The 17212-nt window shown below is 35.7% G+C and overlaps 2 protein-coding genes across 2 annotated transcripts in view; both read left to right on the top strand.

The window, feature by feature from the left end:
• LARS1 (leucyl-tRNA synthetase 1) overlaps positions 1–3523 on the top strand; it is a 50035-nt gene extending 46512 nt beyond the window's left edge. Inside the window, exon 32 of the mRNA XM_012551809.2 lies at positions 1472–3523. Coding sequence (XP_012407263.1) covers positions 1472–1677 — 206 coding nt within the window. The 3' untranslated portion in view covers positions 1678–3523. The remainder of the gene's footprint in view (positions 1–1471) is intronic.
• A 2020-nt stretch (positions 3524–5543) lies between these two features.
• PLAC8L1 (PLAC8 like 1) lies at positions 5544–16885 on the top strand. The gene is made up of 4 exons (XM_003756701.4): positions 5544–5774; positions 7757–7893; positions 14853–14989; positions 16589–16885. Exons 1-4 carry the CDS (start codon positions 5710–5712, stop codon positions 16754–16756), a joined length of 507 nt encoding a protein of 168 aa, XP_003756749.1. The 5' UTR covers positions 5544–5709; the 3' UTR covers positions 16757–16885.
• The last annotated feature ends 327 nt before the right edge of the window (positions 16886–17212 follow it).

The following is a 17212-nucleotide window of genomic DNA, read 5'->3' as shown; positions in this document are numbered from 1 at the left end:
AGTACTGTTCAAGTAGAATGTGGAAGAGTATCCTGTTAAGATTCTTACAAGGTGCTAAGTAAGTGGAATTGAGGAGACAGTGATTAAAACACCAGCACCAGCAATGAGTTGATTTAATCTTACAACAAATAATGGTTTCCTAGTGATATAAAGATTGGTGTATACTCAGTGTACAGTATATACGCAAGTAGCTCTCAGGGCCAGACACAAGCCCACTAGAAGCTCTCGGAGGAGGAGACAGATTCACTCCATCTTCCACCTTTGTGCTGGCTGGAGGCTGAAGCTGGCAGAGGCAAAGCACTAGCTGCAGGAGCTCTTGGAACCAAGGAGAGAGATAGGCCTCTAAGAAAGCTAACTGGACCCAAGGAAGGAGATAAGATTTGGAAAGAGACAATAAAGGATTTGGACTTTTAATCCCTGGCTGCACTTGTGATAACTGAACTGAAACCAAGGCTGCTCCCAGAATCCCCGCAAGAAACCTGCTCCCAGAGAACATTATATTTTAGAGAAGTATATTACACTATCCCATGTTTGTCCCAGGGAGATGGTATAGAAAGGAGTGGTAGCAATTCAAAAAGTATCTGTATTTTTTGGAGCCTATTAAACTCACAGGGTGGCATGTAGAATGAAGTATAAAAATGAAGCCTAAGCTTTTATGGACACATGTTATGGGGTCCTAAACCATATAAAATGAAACAGTTTTGTGTTGGGAGGCCTCAGCATTGCTAGAATAATAAGTGAGTTACTTTTGGGCTGGGTTGTTGGCAGGGCTGATGGAATATAAATTTATTCAAAGGACAAGGGCTTTGCTTGCCAGTATTCATCTTATCAGGTTGAGAAAGAGTAAATCAAGAAATCTTCAAGCAGAGAGTACTGGAACTCATTCAAAAGCTTAAAATTATTTAAGCTGCATCTTTTTCCTGTACTCCTTCCTTCCTTTCTTGCCATTCAACTTTGAGCAAAACAAGAGTCTGACTGATACTGCTCTTCCTCTCAGTAGTAATACTTTCCTCCCAAAAGGTGCTTTGACATAGTTCTGTAGTTCTGGTAAGCCTGATGCTATATTCAGGGAAGTAAAACAAGAAAGATATTTCACAATACTAAAAAATGGCTAATGCAGACATATGAAAATGATTTTAGAGCCTTCATTGTATGTGATTCTAAAGTTTCCATGGACCTTTTTTCTTTTCATTATCCTTTATTGTTCCAGGAGATGTCAGTATTATACAGATTCATTGGTCAACCTTTATGTGGTGAAAACTGATAGTCATTTGATTTGGTATCCTATCACATTTTGGTTTTCTGAGATTAGGGTTGCTTTAATAATCTAATTTTTTTTTTTGGTTTGTTTATTTGTTTTGTTTTGTTTTTTTGTCTAGACAGGCAGTAACAACTAGTCTTTTAAGAATGTGATGCTCCATCCTAGATTCAGTCAGTATCATACTCACATTTGTAATCTCTTCCACTATAGACCTTTCCAAAGTAAAATTGATGAGATTTGATGATCCTGTGCTGGGACCTCGTCGGGTTCCTGTCCTGGGAAAAGAACATGCAGAGAAGACTCCCATTTCTGATCATGCTGTATTTCATGTGGACCTCGTGACCAAGAAAATTCACCTCACTGAAAATGGATTAAGGGCAGATATTGGTGATTCCATCATCTATCTGGTTCATTAAACTTCAGACAGATTTGGCTGTCCTGGCTTCAGGGATATCACTAACATGATTATGCATACAAATTGGCCTTGAGAACCTCAGACTGGACCAAAACAACTGTCACTTCTAACCATTGAATTTTGCATGTAGTCTTTCATTAAGTTATCTTTGAAATCTGGATATAATAAAACTTTCTCCCCCTCTTTTGGATCTTACTTGAGAACGAATATTGAATGTCTCTGAAGCTTCCTATCTTTTCATTATTCATACTGAGCCATCAATATGATATTTTTATGAGGTGTGGTACTTTGTACTGTTTATAAAGGTCTAGGGAGTATCTAATAGCTATTAAAAATGTATAAATTTTTCGAATAAGACAGATGTAAGTACAGAATCAGAGGCAAAGGTTTTGGCAACTTTAGCCTGCATACTTTCAGATGCTTTCTCAAAACAACAAAAAAAGAGTTAGGCTGTTTGATGTTCTTATAAGCCTCTGAAGGAAGAAAATCTTATGATAATATGAAGAATAAATATAAAAATCTAAAGTTAAATATGATCAGGAGATGTTTGATAGAAAGAACTTTGCAAAATGCCTGACAAGCAAATGCAGACTGCATTTTCATTCTGTCTACACATTTATAACTTTAATAAAGATCAGAAATTAGTGACTTTTCTCTTAGAAGAATGTATTCTAATGAAACTACAATGCTTTGTGAAATTTCAGAGAGAATTTTCCTAAGTATTTATTCAGATTTAACAATAGTCTCCAGCTATTTCTTTAATCTAGGCTGATACTAAATTTAATATTTTTAAAGGAAATTTAACATCAGAAATTTTTTAAACTAAATTTGTCTTTGATCAAATGATGTTTAAATAAAGATAGATGATGATTGTACTATGTAGGCTTAACATTATCCTTGGTGGAAAGGTTTCATATTTCCCGTGCCTCTTTTCTTCCCAAGGGAAATATAATTTTAGGTTGGAATGTTTCCATTTCTTCCAACTTTCAATGAGTATTCTAAGACAATTAAAGAAGTGAAACGAAAACCTAGGAATATCTCCAGTCGCTTTCCTTTTCTCCCCACCCTTCCCCCCCAGCCCTGCCTAAACTCATTCTTTACTATGGAGCCATGTACTCTTTGATGAACTGCTTGTTTCTCAGTTTTATAACTCTAGTTTTTTGTGCCAAGTTGATCATAGAATTTTAAGACTGGAAGAGACCTTTAGCGATAAATGATATAGTTCAGACCCCGCATTTAACTATTATAAATAGGCTCTAGTCTTAACACCAAAGTAAGTCAAGAAGTATAATCATTAGCTATATACTATGATTTTCTGCTTTGAATCTCTTCATTTTTGACTGATATATATTACTTCCCTTTGCCAGGTTCAGGCTGTATTATTCCATCCTTGTTGCCTTTGCTGTACACTGAGTAATAATAGTTTATATTTACATAGTACTTTAAAATTTGCCAAATATTTATACAAATATATATGGGTATATATTTTATCACCTTATTTGAGCCTGAGAAAACTTTTTCATGGATATTTTTATTCCCATTTTACCGATGAGAAAATGGGAGTTTCTGCAAGTTAAGGGACCTCATAGTAACAGGGAATAATGATAATAATAATAACTAGCATTTATATAATACCTACTATACGCTGGGCACTGTGCTGAGAGCTTCACAAACATTATCTCATCTGGTCTTCACAAGATGTCAATGGCCAAGTTTTCCCTGACTTTTGGCCTAGTCCTTTTCCCCCCACATTGCCTCAGGTAATTCTGTTATACATCCAACATCTTACCTTTAGTTTGCTAACATTTATTTGAAAAATAAATGTCTTATTAGTGTTTTCTAAAAAACATCATTATAACTTTCTGGTAATGAATTCTCTTACCCCCTAGCCCTTAACTTCATAACAAAGAACTATAGTTAAGGCAAATCAAGCTTGATTTTACTGTTTTGAACATAATGGGTCTCATTCCACATCTCTCTATCATGAGCAAGGAAGTATTTGCTGTTAGTCCTCCACAGTCCAGATTGGTCATCACATTGATCCCAGTTCTGATGTCTTTCCAAGATGTTTTCCTTTCACTGTCATGGTCATTGTGTACCTCTTTTTTGGTTCTGCTTATTTCACTTTATATAAATTTTTCCAAATTTTTCTGAATTTATCACTAATCATTTTTTGAAGTACAATAAAATTTAGTTATATTCATATGCTGTAATTTGTTCAACCATTTTCTGGTTGATGAGTCCCCCCATCAAGTATTCATTAAGTGCTAATTATTGTCTGGGCACTCCAGGAATACACAAAACACAAGGTGTATGTAATTCTTGCCATTAGGAAGTTTGCCATTTTGAGGGTACAAAATATGCATAAGTAAAATAATGGGCAGACAAGATTACCCTTGCTGAAATGCCATCACATGACATGAGAGATGCTTTTGGGAGATCAAAGTTAGAGTAACTGGTGAAAATCACATATATTAGATGACTTGTGGGTCTGGTAGGACAGAAAGTTATGCACAAATTGAAGTGATTGGGGGGGAGGGGGGGAAGGGGAAGAGGAACAATGAGTCTCAGCCATGAGGGAATGGCATTGTTCAAAACTGGGAGGTAAAAAATATGCATGGATTTTTAGGGGACCAGTGATAGATGTGATCAGGAACTACAGCAATATTCTAAAATGCAGTCATTTTAGAGCACAATGCCATTTGTTATGTCGGTCTACTATAAGAAGACGCTATACTTTTCCATCTGCCTTGCAGATGAACTCTTCTCTGTGTTCTTTCTTATAAATATATGAGTTTCTTGAGAGCAAATACTGCATTCCTTTGCATCTGTATCACCTGAAAGATGCTTAGTACATAGACTTTTAGTAAATGCTTTCCCATTTCATTTTGAGTTTGCTTGGAAAAGATTTATGTTAAGGAAGGTCTCATTGTTGATGGTTCTTTTTAAATATCAAAGATCTTTTTTAAAAATTATGCTTTGGAACATGGTTCTCCATATTGAATTTTTAAGTGACTGGGGAAATTATGTAGAAAGTTAACATTTTACAATAATATTGATTGCATAATAATGAATAGCTTTAAGTATCAATCAACAAACATTTAAATTCCCAGAAGTTATTTGATTATGGAAAAAAAAATTTGGTGCATGCAAGGGGTTGACAATAAAGTTGGAGTATAACAGAGAAATGAATACATTCATTTTATACATATATTATACATATATTATACATATATATTATACATTCATTTTCATACATTCATCAATACATTCAAGCTGTACTTATACACTAAGGACAAAATTTAGAGGAATCTTGTTTTGTTTACACTTGAAATATCTTTATGGGAGAACTTTTCCCTCCTCCACCCTCTACCTTTCCTTTTCTTTGAGGGTCATGTAGATGTTACCTTTAAAGTTGTAGATTAAATGTCTAGGCTCCTAGCACAGCACATTAAAGCTATTTTAGTTCTAGTGGTGGTTTAGAAATGAACACTTAAGTATATTGTTTACTTTTCTACTATGACTCAGTTTATTGAAAACTAGATTTTTTGGGTTTTACATACAATTATGACTATTAATGAAAACTTGACTTGTACCATGTGAAAAATTGGTTCTTAGAAAAATAATGAACTTAGGATACAAAATAGGTAGAAATTTAGGGCTCCAGATATCAAAGTATATGCCATGGAATGAAAAGGACAACTGATGTTGATTGACCCTAGCCACATTGAGACTTAATGCCAAAATGATACTTTTTTCCTTGATAATAGGTAAACCTCCATGTTTATGGTGGGATTATTCCTGATCTTCAAAAAAATCAGACTTGTTGGATCTATCATTATGACCTCATTTTCCAGAATATTGACATGACATTCTTAAGAAGAAAAGTTAACTTTGGATCAGTTTGAAGTTTAGAGTCATCGAGTTTACTATCAGAGGTCTAATTATACTTTCCCCTCCCCACTCCTTTATAAACTGATTTGGAAGTTTTATTCCTATGCCTGCACTGTAGACTGTCTTTAATACTGTTCAGATGCTTTCACTCAAGAGATCAGAATATGAGAGTTTTTGTATTTCTGACCCCAGGCAAGGAGTAAGGTGAGTTGTCTTTTATCAACCTTTGCACTCCATTTGGAATAACAAAATCATTCACTTCTTAGAAGGGCCTAGGGAAAAGAGACATTTCAGTGTATTATGTGAAAGTCCCAGGCTTTGAATGAAATTACTTGCTAACCTTTCTTAAGTGTCCTTGAAGCCAGAACAGTTGATTGGCCCCTTTAGGCCTAACTAGTTAGTGAAAAAGGATGATTGGATCTGAGTGGAAGGAGACAAGTATCTCTTTCATCCAAACTTTGAATTCTGAATTCCTGCCTAGCAGTTTTTGGTACATGATGGAACATCCTCCCCCTTTGAAATAATTTAAATATCTTGGCTTCATTTAAAGTAAAATAATCAATGAGGTGTGAGCTGAAACTAGGAGCTTTTAGGAAAGCAAGTTGTGATTAGATAGGGCATTGGCATGTGTGTTGCATCTTAATCGCAGGCACCTTCTTTCAGGGAGTGTTAAGTTAATGTAGAATAAGAAACTGGAGGAGTTAAGCTCATTAATATGCTAGACTGGGCAAGGGTATCCTAAAAAACCCCCCAACACCTTCATTGACCAAATCTAGATTACAGCTATGCAGGATGGGAGCTTTGTTCCTCCTCTGAACATCCCATCAAAAAATAAGTGATAGTTACTGAGAAGACATCTATTCCAGTTGAAAAAATGACTAAATATTGACCCTTCCCCTCCCCCACCCTTTCTCTCAAGAAACTATATTTTTCGTCAGATTTGTGTAGCATATCACATGTCTCTAATTTCCTTGAGCAATGAGCCACTTAAGTAAAAAATATGCAGTGGTTGAATGAGAAGAGGATAGCTACCATAATTTAGCAAGGTTCTATGGCTATCTGCCTTTTCTACTGTAGCTAAACTTGTTCCTGGGCTGCAGTGCTGAATGATTTTCACTGAGGTAATTTACTGGCTCAAAAACTGCATTAGAAGCTATAGCTGAGCACCAGCCCTGAGTAGCAGCAACAGCTACTCTACCTTTCTATCTCTTAAAAAATAATTTTACATTTCACTTTCAAGGCAGGTGAAATGATAGTTTAGGACTAAAATATAGCTAAAGTATATGAATAACAACTGTCTTAAAAATCATTGAAGGCTAGTAAATAAATTCAGTGAAAGAATCCTCCTAGGCTACTTAGAAATTAGACACATTTACCTAGTATTTTTGTCAAGAAATAACTACTTTTAGACTTTTGACTTGGTATAGAATGAAGGCAAGTTTGCTAGCAGGAAGGAATAACATGTATTATTCACAAAATGCAGAGAGAAGAAAAAAATTATTCCATGACTGCAAACAGCAAATTGTTCCTCTCAGGGAAAATCCAATCTAGTTGCTCAGCCCTCAGAAAACTCCTTCAGTAAAATAAGTAATTGGAAGCCCTTAAGTGAAATAAAGTTGTAGCATTCAAATTTAGGAGGTAAATAGCTTGGGCTTGCACAGGGAAATGCAAGTAACTTTTTGGACACCACTTCCCCTTCATCATTTAGCACCTGAGAATCTGACTTTAATGAGAGAATGAGAAATCTAGTGAGTGTTAGGTGACTTATAGCTGCAGGCAGGAAAGACTTGGAAGTAAGAGTGGCATGAAAAACAAAAATGAACAATTGATTGAACCATAGTCATATTTTCCACTAAGTCCTTTTCTACCTCTTCTCCTTAGTAATACTTAATATTTAGTGACATTTCCTATAATACAATGTTCTTCCTTGGGAGATACTATTGTATTTTGAAGTAATACTGGTCCTGTAGACCTATGTTAAAATACTAGCTCCCAGACGTTCTAATGAAGCAACTATGGGAAAGCCTCTTAAACCTCCAAGCCTCAAATTCTTCATCTGTAAGATGAGTATAAAATTGCTTACACTACTATACCTGATAAGGTTCTTATGAAAGAAGCAGTCTGGAAACTTTGTGGGGCTGTAGAAACATGGGATATCATTATTATTGTTTTTGTTTTATTTACAGGAGCCCTACACCAGTACAACCTGTGGTGACTCAGCCTGCCTGGGGAGTCTATGACAGGACCACTATCACAACTATGGCACAGACTCCAGTGGATTGGAGCACTAGCCTCTTCAATGTTTGCAGTGACAAAAAAATTTGTATGTTTCTTCTCTACTTTTAGAATATTTCAAGTTACTTTTAGTTTTCATTCACAAGGCAGCAGAGTGCAGAGGAACAAGGACTAGAATTAAGTGAGATGAGGAAAACTGACCTGATTTGTTATTTCTGCCATATTTTTCTCCATTCTAGCATCTTTGTAGCCCAAACCTATTCAACGCTCTATTTTTTTTTTTTAGAAAAATTGTCCATCATGAATTTAATTTTTTTCTTAACTGCTAATTGCATTGCCATTTCTCTAAGGAGATCTCTAAATTCTGTCATATTAATTTGTAATTTCTTAATGTAAGAAACAAAATATCTTACTGAGAACTCCACAGACTTACTGATGAATCAGGAAAGATTTATTTTACATTCTTGCAAGAATAGGTGCCTAGATGAATAGTCACATCTTTGAAACTCCAAAGGCAGGATTTTATTTCCTTTCCTGAAGCACAAAGTTCCTCCCCTGATTCCACTGAAGTTATATGACATGAATCTCCATCCCTCATTACATAGCCAGTCCCTGCGCCCAAAAAGCTTTAATTCTAGGAGGAAAGGGAGAGGGGAAAAGAAAACAGAGGAGGTCTAAGGACAAAGAACAAAAGATTCTTTTCAAATCTCAAAAGTCAATCCCTGCCTTCAAAGACTTTACATTTTTTGGGGGGAGAACTTAAATTCCACCCTTGATTATTCCTTGATGTCCTTGTGGGCTTCAGTTTTCTAATTTCAGTTTATTTCTCCAATTTAATTTTCATAATTGGAAAACAAATGCCCATCCATTTCTCACATTTAGCAATTTTATTTCTCTTTTGAACCATTCTTGAATTTCTTGTTCCAGGTTTTCTCAGTATTTCCTCATGTGTTAGTGCACTTTCCTTGCTCTTGTAATATTTGTTAAGAGTATTGTAATCACTGATGATTTAGTATTCATCATTCCTTCTAGTTTTAGGATACTCTATGTTGATTTATTTGCTTGTGTTATAGGTTTTTAGTCTTCAAAACTTTGATGTTTTGGCTTTTTTTCCTTGTATTTCTTTGTCACTCATTTTCTGACTCCTTTCCCTTTGCTAGTAAGTACACTCCCAGACTAGACTGAAAGACTTGGGACTTAAGACTCCCCAGTCACAGTCTCTCTCCTGAGTACTGAGACTGCCCCCAACTGAGTTTTAGTCCCTTTTTCTTCAGACTCGATACAATCATACATTTTTGGTCTCTTGCTCTAGTTTCTCCTTTCTTTCACTGCACTGATTTTAGTACCTTCTACCTTTTGCAGTGTGAAGAGGGTGTTTTGGGAAGACTTTCTGAGGCTTTGGGGATCCTCATCCTTACTCCCTGATAAAAAGCTACCTGCTTTCGGCTTTATGTGGCTGGGCAGAATTGGTATTGTCATAGAATGAAGATAAGGTGCATAAAATACTTTTGTTTGTTTTCTCTTTTTGTGCTGTAATTGCTCTATATCTGGTGCATGATTCTTCTTTTTTGGAAGTTAATGGGGTCTAAATAAAGTGTTTAATCCATCATCCTATTGGTCTAATGAACTTTAAGTTGTTCTAAAATGCTGAAAGTGAGTCACTTGATCCTTGGCAGGAAGTTTCTCAGTTTTCAGGTCACCAAAAGACCTCATTTGACACTGTATAACATTATTTAGGTAGCAAATGTATCACCTGACTTTGGAATCCCTTGCTATTATTCCTAAATTTGGTGTAGCCGTTTGGGGATTAATAAATTCTATAATTTGGTTTAAACCCTCATAAAATTCAATCTGTCTCTACTGCTAGATCACAAAAGAGACTCACAAATCCAATAGCAAAAATATTTAGTTAAGACATGAAACAATTTAAAAAACAAGGAAGGAAAAAAAAAAAACACAAAACCAAGGAAGACCCTCAAATAGGCAAAAAAAAATTTTTTTTTTTCACTGTTTCCAGATTTTACAAGTGGAATCTAATTCCTCTTCCTCCAGGGGAATTACCTAATTCAGCAAAGTGGACAGATATAATCCTTTCAAAACTCATGGCTCCAGTGACAAACACTTAGGAAACTTCTAGCATTCTTTGCATCAGTCTTTCTCTTAGAACAGGCTGAAGGACACCTGGAATTTTTCATCTCTTCTCTGTAGTTGTCAGGGTCCAGTCCCAGCTCCTAGGTTTGGGGATGTGATGGCCAAATAGAATAGTTTTTTCTCTCTAATCCTACCAGCAGCTCACTTCTACCTTGTCTGTAGTTACCATTGCTTGCTTTGTTTGTCTTCCATTTCTCTTCCCAATTTGTGCTTCTCAATCATTGTTTGGTCTGGGTCTATGCTTCAGGGCTTTGTAGGAGTAGATAAGTACATGAGAGTTCAATGGTCTCCTTCCCATTCACATATGCTAAGTCACATCTTAGCAGTCATGACACTGTCTCTTCATCAGCCTAGAGAAGTCAATAGGTCAATAGCAAGAGTGAAATATGAACAGTTATCCCTTCCAGTGCTTTGAGTAGGAACAAATAAAGGAAATCCCAAACTTGATCACTCCTATCTTTTATCCTTGATCACCCCTATTCTTTAGGAGAAAGGATAATATGAGAAGACAGGAGGGTCCTCTACTATGGTGGGGCTGACAGTTATCTCTTCCATTGCTTTGGGTAGGAATAAATAAAGGAAATCCCAAACTTGATCACTTCTATCTTTTATCCTTGATCACCCCTATTCTTTAGGAGAAAGGATAATATGAGAAGACAGGAGGGTCCTCTACTATGGTGGGGCTGACAAAAGAAGTAGACTATTGCTTAATCTCTGTTCCTACTGCCTCTGACATTCTATTATTTTTTTAATTAATAGTATTTCTTTTTTGGCTGAGGCAATTGGGGGTAAGTGCCTTTCCCAGGGTCACACAGCTAAGAAATGTTACGTGTCTGAGGTCACATTTTGAACTCAGGTCCTCCTGACTTTAGGGTTGGTGCTCTATCCACTGCACCACCTACCTGCCCTGTATTTTATTTTTTTAAATGCATTCAAAGGTAGTTTTCTGCATTCATCTTTGCAAAACTTTGTGTTATAATTCTCTCCCCCCCCACCTCAAAACAATAAGCAATCTAATATAAGTTAAACAATTCTTCTAAACTTATTTCCATATTTGTCACGCTATGCAAAAAAATCAGATCAAAAGGGAAAAAAAATGAGAAAGAAAAAAAGCAAACAAAAATGGCAAAAAAGTGAAAATATTATGCTTTGACCTATATTTAGTCTCCATAGTTCTCTCTTTAGGTGTGCATGGCACTTTTTATCACAAGTCTATTGGAATTTCCTTGAATCACCTCATTGTTGAAAAGAGCCAAGTCTGAGGGCCGCTAGGTGGCCCAGTGGAGAGAGCACCAACCCTGAAGTCAGGAGGACCAGAGTTCAAATTTGACCCCAGATATATAACATTTCCTAGCTGTGTGATCCGGGGCAAGTCACTTAACCCCAACTGCCTCGGGGGAGAAAAAATTAAAGCCAAGTTTGACATTGTTTTGGATCTGTGATAGGAGCAACATTTCATAGGTTTTAGCCAATTAGGCCTTTAGCTTTTCCTGTAGCCTTATTCCCATATAAGTTAAATAAGTTCTTAAGAGATAGTAAAACTCTTTCCTTGAAACTTGATTGGCTGAAAGAACTGATTATTGTTGACAGGACTTCCTGGTGCCTTAAGTATAAAATTCTAGAAGGAGCAACAACTCCCTTTCCAAAGCCATTGGTCAGGGTTATAACAGTATGAATAATGCTGAGAAGTTGTGCTCAGCTATATTAGTGTAGGGACCTGACTGAATATCTTTGTTGAAGATTGTTCTTCTGTAAACTGTTGAATGACCTATTAGTCATTTTGTTCCATATCAGATCCTTGATTACTACTCAGAAAGAAAAGAGGGAATATTCATTATTATACATTACTGTTTTATACACACACACACACACACACACACACACACATACACTGTGCTGAGTACTTTATAATTATTATGTCTTTGATCAGGGTGTTAGACTTACCTTTCTCATTCATTTGAAAATTCTAGATTGGCTAAGAGAATAACAGTTAGATTGAATGAAAAGGGAATTTCAAGAAATACATTCTTAAAACTGAACTGGCTTAAATGATGGGGAAAAGACAATCTTAACATCAAGCCAGTTTCTGATATATTAAGTCCTTGGTATTAGCTACTAAGAAAATTCTCATCTTACTAACTGACTATAATGTCATATTTAGCAATGTTATAGGAAAAAAAGAATGGGGTCGCTTGCTAAGTCATCTCCTATGTCATGCAGGATTTAAATAATTCAATGGAAAGTGGTTAAAAACAAACTTTTTAAAAAATTTTATTTTTCTTCATTCTATTTAATAGGGATATTCTGCCTTTTTTCAAATACATTATCTGGCACATAAGTAATTTGTATAGAACTTGAGAGAGAGCAAGACAGAGAAAGAGAGAGATCCGCTATTTTTTCAGCTTTGTTTCATGTCAGACTTCTATCATTGGGCAGTTTTCCATCAGATGCTGAGAATTAGTCACAATTGACCATCCATTAAATAGAAGGTACATTGTGAGTAGAGATCGTTTTTTTCCCCTCTTTGACATTTTGCTGTCTTTATTTTATAATTGTGGTTTTTTAATGTTATTATTCTCCTTTTTTTGGCTTTTATCTGAATTCATAATACACTGAGATTGGCAAATTAGGAGCAACTCTGCCCTTTGAAGACATAGTTGCTGCAAGCTTTATCTCAAAAAACAAAAAAACAAGCAGATTGATTTTTAGCCATAAAATGGTACAATGGATTTGCAGGATTTGGAAATGCATTGGTATCTGAATAACAAAATTCCAAAGTATTTGAGTGTCCCTGGGAGTATTAGAATGTTACATAAGTCTCCTTATCTTTGGGCTACTAAACCCAGTGGCCACAATGTGTACATAGGCATGTCTGATGCGTCAAATACAAATAGTCATTCTAATAACAGCTACTCATATTTCCAAAGCTCTTTAAGGATTACAGATTTTTTCTCACAACCCTGTGAGGTAAGTATTCTTGTTTGGAGGGGAGAGGGGTAGAGGTTTTACAAACTCCATTTTCCAGATAAGGCTTCAGATGAACTAGTGACTTGCTCAGGATCATACAGTTGGTAAGTGTCCAAGCTGGGAGTAGACTGGAGGTGTCCTGACTCCAAGTTCCAGCTTTGTCCCTGTATGTGCAATGATTCTTTATATTAATTAACTAGGTTTATTATGTGCAAAACAATATTGTTGACAAAGTATGAAGCAAGATCTTTGAAACAAAAGCTGGTCAATGCAATACACCTAGCTTTAAGTTCAGGGAACCAAGTTCCAAATAGTTTCCATACTTAAAAAATGGACAGATGACAGATAAGTTATTTCAGGCACTGGTCAAATCAGAGAAATTTAAAAACATTTTTTTAATAGTATGTTATTTTTCCAAATACATACAGAGATAGTTTTCATATTCACCTTTATAAAACCTTGTGTTCCAAATTATTCTATTTTCCCCCTCTCCCCCCCCCAAGACAGCAAACAATTGCTATTAAGTTAAACATGTGCAATTCTTCTAAATGTGTTTCCACATTTGTGCTGCACAAGAAAAATCAGATCAAAAGGGAAAAAATGAGAAAAAAAATCCAGGCAAACAACAAAAAACAATACTATGCTTTGGTCCACATTCAGTCTTCATAGTTTTCTTTCTGGATGTAGATGGCTCTTTCCATCACAAGTCAGAGGAACTTTTTGAAATGAGAAATAAAACAATGTCAGCTTTAGGATTAGCACTAGAAATCTATATCAATATGACAAAAGGATTTCTGTAAACTTCATAGAAAACGATGGCCTAATGAACCATCTATATAGTTTGTATTTTTAAATAAATTTTATGCATTAATCCATATTAGAAACACATTTCAATGCAAATTATAATTCTCCTTGATGTGTTCTGTTTTATAGAAGATTAAAATAATTAAAATACATTTAATTTGGTATTTTACACGTATCATCTCAATTGAACCCCATAACAGTCACTATGAGTCAAGCATTAGAAATAGCTTTATCCCTAAAAGCTTTATTAAGATTATTAAATGATTAGCTTCAGCTTAATGATAGTGAGTGATAATGCTCCACTTGAACTCAGGTTTTTTGACACCCAAACCGTTCCAATATAAACACATTGCTTTGAGATAACCTTTTATCAATGGTTAACCAAAGAATTTGAATGGGGATTCTGTCATAGCTGGAAAAGTGTTTTAAAAAATATAACTAGGAGTTGACCAGAGAATGTGCAAAGCTGCCCTTTCTGATTCTGTTTGACCATATGCTAGCTCAGCATTTGTGGCCTTTGTGGTTACTTCTCCAAGGAACTCCCTTAATGGCCCCTGAGCAAGCAAGAAGACTAAGTGGTGACCATTCCTTTTGAGATGGGTGTGTCCAGACTGAGAAGTGACCTTGTGAGTGAGAGAGGTTTGAAGATCCTGTGTCCCTCAAGCAGAACTGACTGGTGGCAGGAAACATTTCTGCAACAGAAAAGATAGACCACTTGGAAGAATCAAAGAGTCAGGGGCAGACTCATTCCCCTTCTAAAGGCCCACTGAGTCATTCGCTCTTCTTGACTGGCATCCAATAATTGGGTTGTTTCATCATTACCAAATGCAAACCTTTAAAACATTGGAAGCATCTAGGAGCATGTCATCCCCAAATGCCCACGTGCATGGGAAACCAGCACACATGGTCAGGTGGAATCGAGAAGGGTAGCTTTTGCATATCCTTATTCAACTCATAGTAACCATATTTGTCACTTGTTTTTCAGTTTTCAGTTCTTGTCTGGAAGATAAGAATGGAGCTCTTGTCTTGTTAGGTTCATGTTTAGGGCTGGGGGATTTTTATGTGTGAAGTTTTTTCTGTATAAATTTAGCATTAATTAGTTTTTCTCATGGTTATCATTGGCAGGTTTCTGTGGTCTCTTTTGTACCATGTGTCTTGAGTGTAACATTGCACGGCATTATGGGGAATGTTTATGTTGGCCATTATTACCCAACTCCACCCTTGCATTAAGAGTAGGCACCAGAGAGAGACATAAAATACGGGTAAGTGTGTGTATGAAATGGTGCATGCTTGGCCTTAAGAAGCATTATTTTTAATATTCCCCTGAAAAAAAGAATAGTGGGAGAATCATTATCATTATAAAAATAGACAAATTGAATTCCTGAAAATGAAAAAGATTAATGTGTGACATCTTTTTATTGTTATTTAAACTTCTCTTTATCCTGATTTTTGTTAGTAGCTTCTCTGTTTTTCACTGGGATTGGGAAGTCAGTTCATAAGTTTAGGGTGGTATTGGTGGTGGTGGTGGTCAAGGAAAATAATCAGACACTTTCTCTTGCCCAGTAATTTAGTCATCACTTCAAAATAAGAAATAGATGTCAGCAAGCATCTTTTTCACAGTGAAGTAGAGTTCAGAAAAGTTAATCAAAGGTGCTTTCAAAAAATTACCTCCATGAAAGAGAGAAAACTTTTTTAAAAATGTTAAAATACATAAATAATTGAAAAAAAAAAACAAAAAAAGTAATTATATGACATATTGCTTGTTTTACAATAGATGGAAAGGGGGAGGAAGAGAGTGTTTATTTGCAATTTGAAATTAAAAAAAAATGAATGTTAAAACAATTTAAAATGTTATTGGGAAACATTTAGAAAAATAAATAAAAAATACAATTAAAAAAATCCTCTCCATTATAGGAGACTTATTCTCTGAAATGGAAATGAGGATAATAGATTTAGAAATACAAGGGACCTAAGTAAAGGGGAAGCATCTCCAGTTGTCCTGATCTCTGTCTTGCCATTGGATCCAGATGGTCCTGGAAGAGAAGATGAGGCACAGCCCTCCCTTGCTTAAATCTAATTCACTTATAAGTTGTGACATCACCTTCCTGATCTCATTTTTGGAAATGGAAAACAATGAATGAATGAATGAACAAACTTATTTTACATTCAGGAAGCTGAAGCTCAGAGAGATGAAGGTTCTTGCCCAAGATCACATTAGTAGTTAAGTTACAGTTTCTGGATTTGAGCCCAAGTCTTTTGGCTTCAGATGCAGCCTTTTCCCCACTGTATCATCTCTCATCCCAAGAAGGCACCATGGCACAATGAATAAAGAATTAGCCTTACAGACATTAGGACTTGAGTTCAAATCTCACCTCTGATACATAATGGCTATGTGACTCTAGTCAGGTCACTTAACCTCCAAGTTCTCTGACAGTTCTCTAAAAATCTAAATTATAGGGAGAGTTCAGACCTGAACTGGTAGAGGAAGTTTGCTTACCTTCTAGTTTCCCCTACTTGAAATCACAGGTTCAGGCTCTATTCTAATCTTTACCTTAATAAGATACATATAAAGCCCTGCTGCTTACCTCTTTTGTGACCATGGACATTTAACATCTCAGCTTCAGTGTTTGCTTATCTGGAAACTGAGAAGGTTGGACTAGATTGCTTCCAAGGTTCCTTCTGTCTCTAAATCTATGTCTTCTTAAAAACAGTTACCAATACAATTCAGTTAACTGATTAGAGAAGTGTTAGTTCTTCTCTTTCTCTCTCCCCTATTTCCACCTTTGCTATAATGGAATCCCATTGTTTTAGAAATTAGTATATATGAATGCACATACTGAATGTACTGAGTTTTGCCTTAGGGCACTTTATGTGAAGACTGGTTGGTTGTGCACTGCTGTTGGCCCCTTTCTGTCTGCCAGATGGCTCGGGAACTTAAGAGGAAGACAACTCAAATGTATGAAGTTTGTGCAGCTCCAAGTTCAACTCAAGTTTTTGGGGCCTCTGGAACTAAAGAGTTAATTATTTAAAAGAAATATGTTTTTATTTCTCCCAAAAAAGCAGCAAACAACTTGATGTATAAGAAAAAATGATCCCACTTTCTTTGTAATTATTATACAATGACATAATATTAAAAATAAACTATTTTTCACATTGTATCTACAGTGTTCTGCACTCTTTCACTGAATTTGTCAATCTATCAATGCAAAATTTTATAAAGATATGTTTCTCCAATTTAGCAGCCTTAGAAGGCCACTTACTTACTTTTCTTTTCTTCTCCTCTTCCACTTATTGCCCTCTCTCTCTCTCTCCTTATGTGTTGTTTTCTGTCATTAGAATGTAAACTCCTTGAGAACAGAGGCTGTTTTACTTGCTCGTATTTATTTGTATCCCTTAGCATAGTATATATAACAGGTGCTTCCTCTAGCATCTCTATCTGTGTCTGTCTGTCTGTCTCTCTCACACACACACATGTATGTTTATCC

The sequence above is a fragment of the Sarcophilus harrisii genome, chromosome 2 (genome assembly GCF_902635505.1).
Source record: "Sarcophilus harrisii chromosome 2, mSarHar1.11, whole genome shotgun sequence".
NCBI classification, from domain to species: Eukaryota; Metazoa; Chordata; class Mammalia; order Dasyuromorphia; family Dasyuridae; genus Sarcophilus; species Sarcophilus harrisii.
This window is presented reverse-complemented; position numbering and strand designations above follow the sequence as displayed.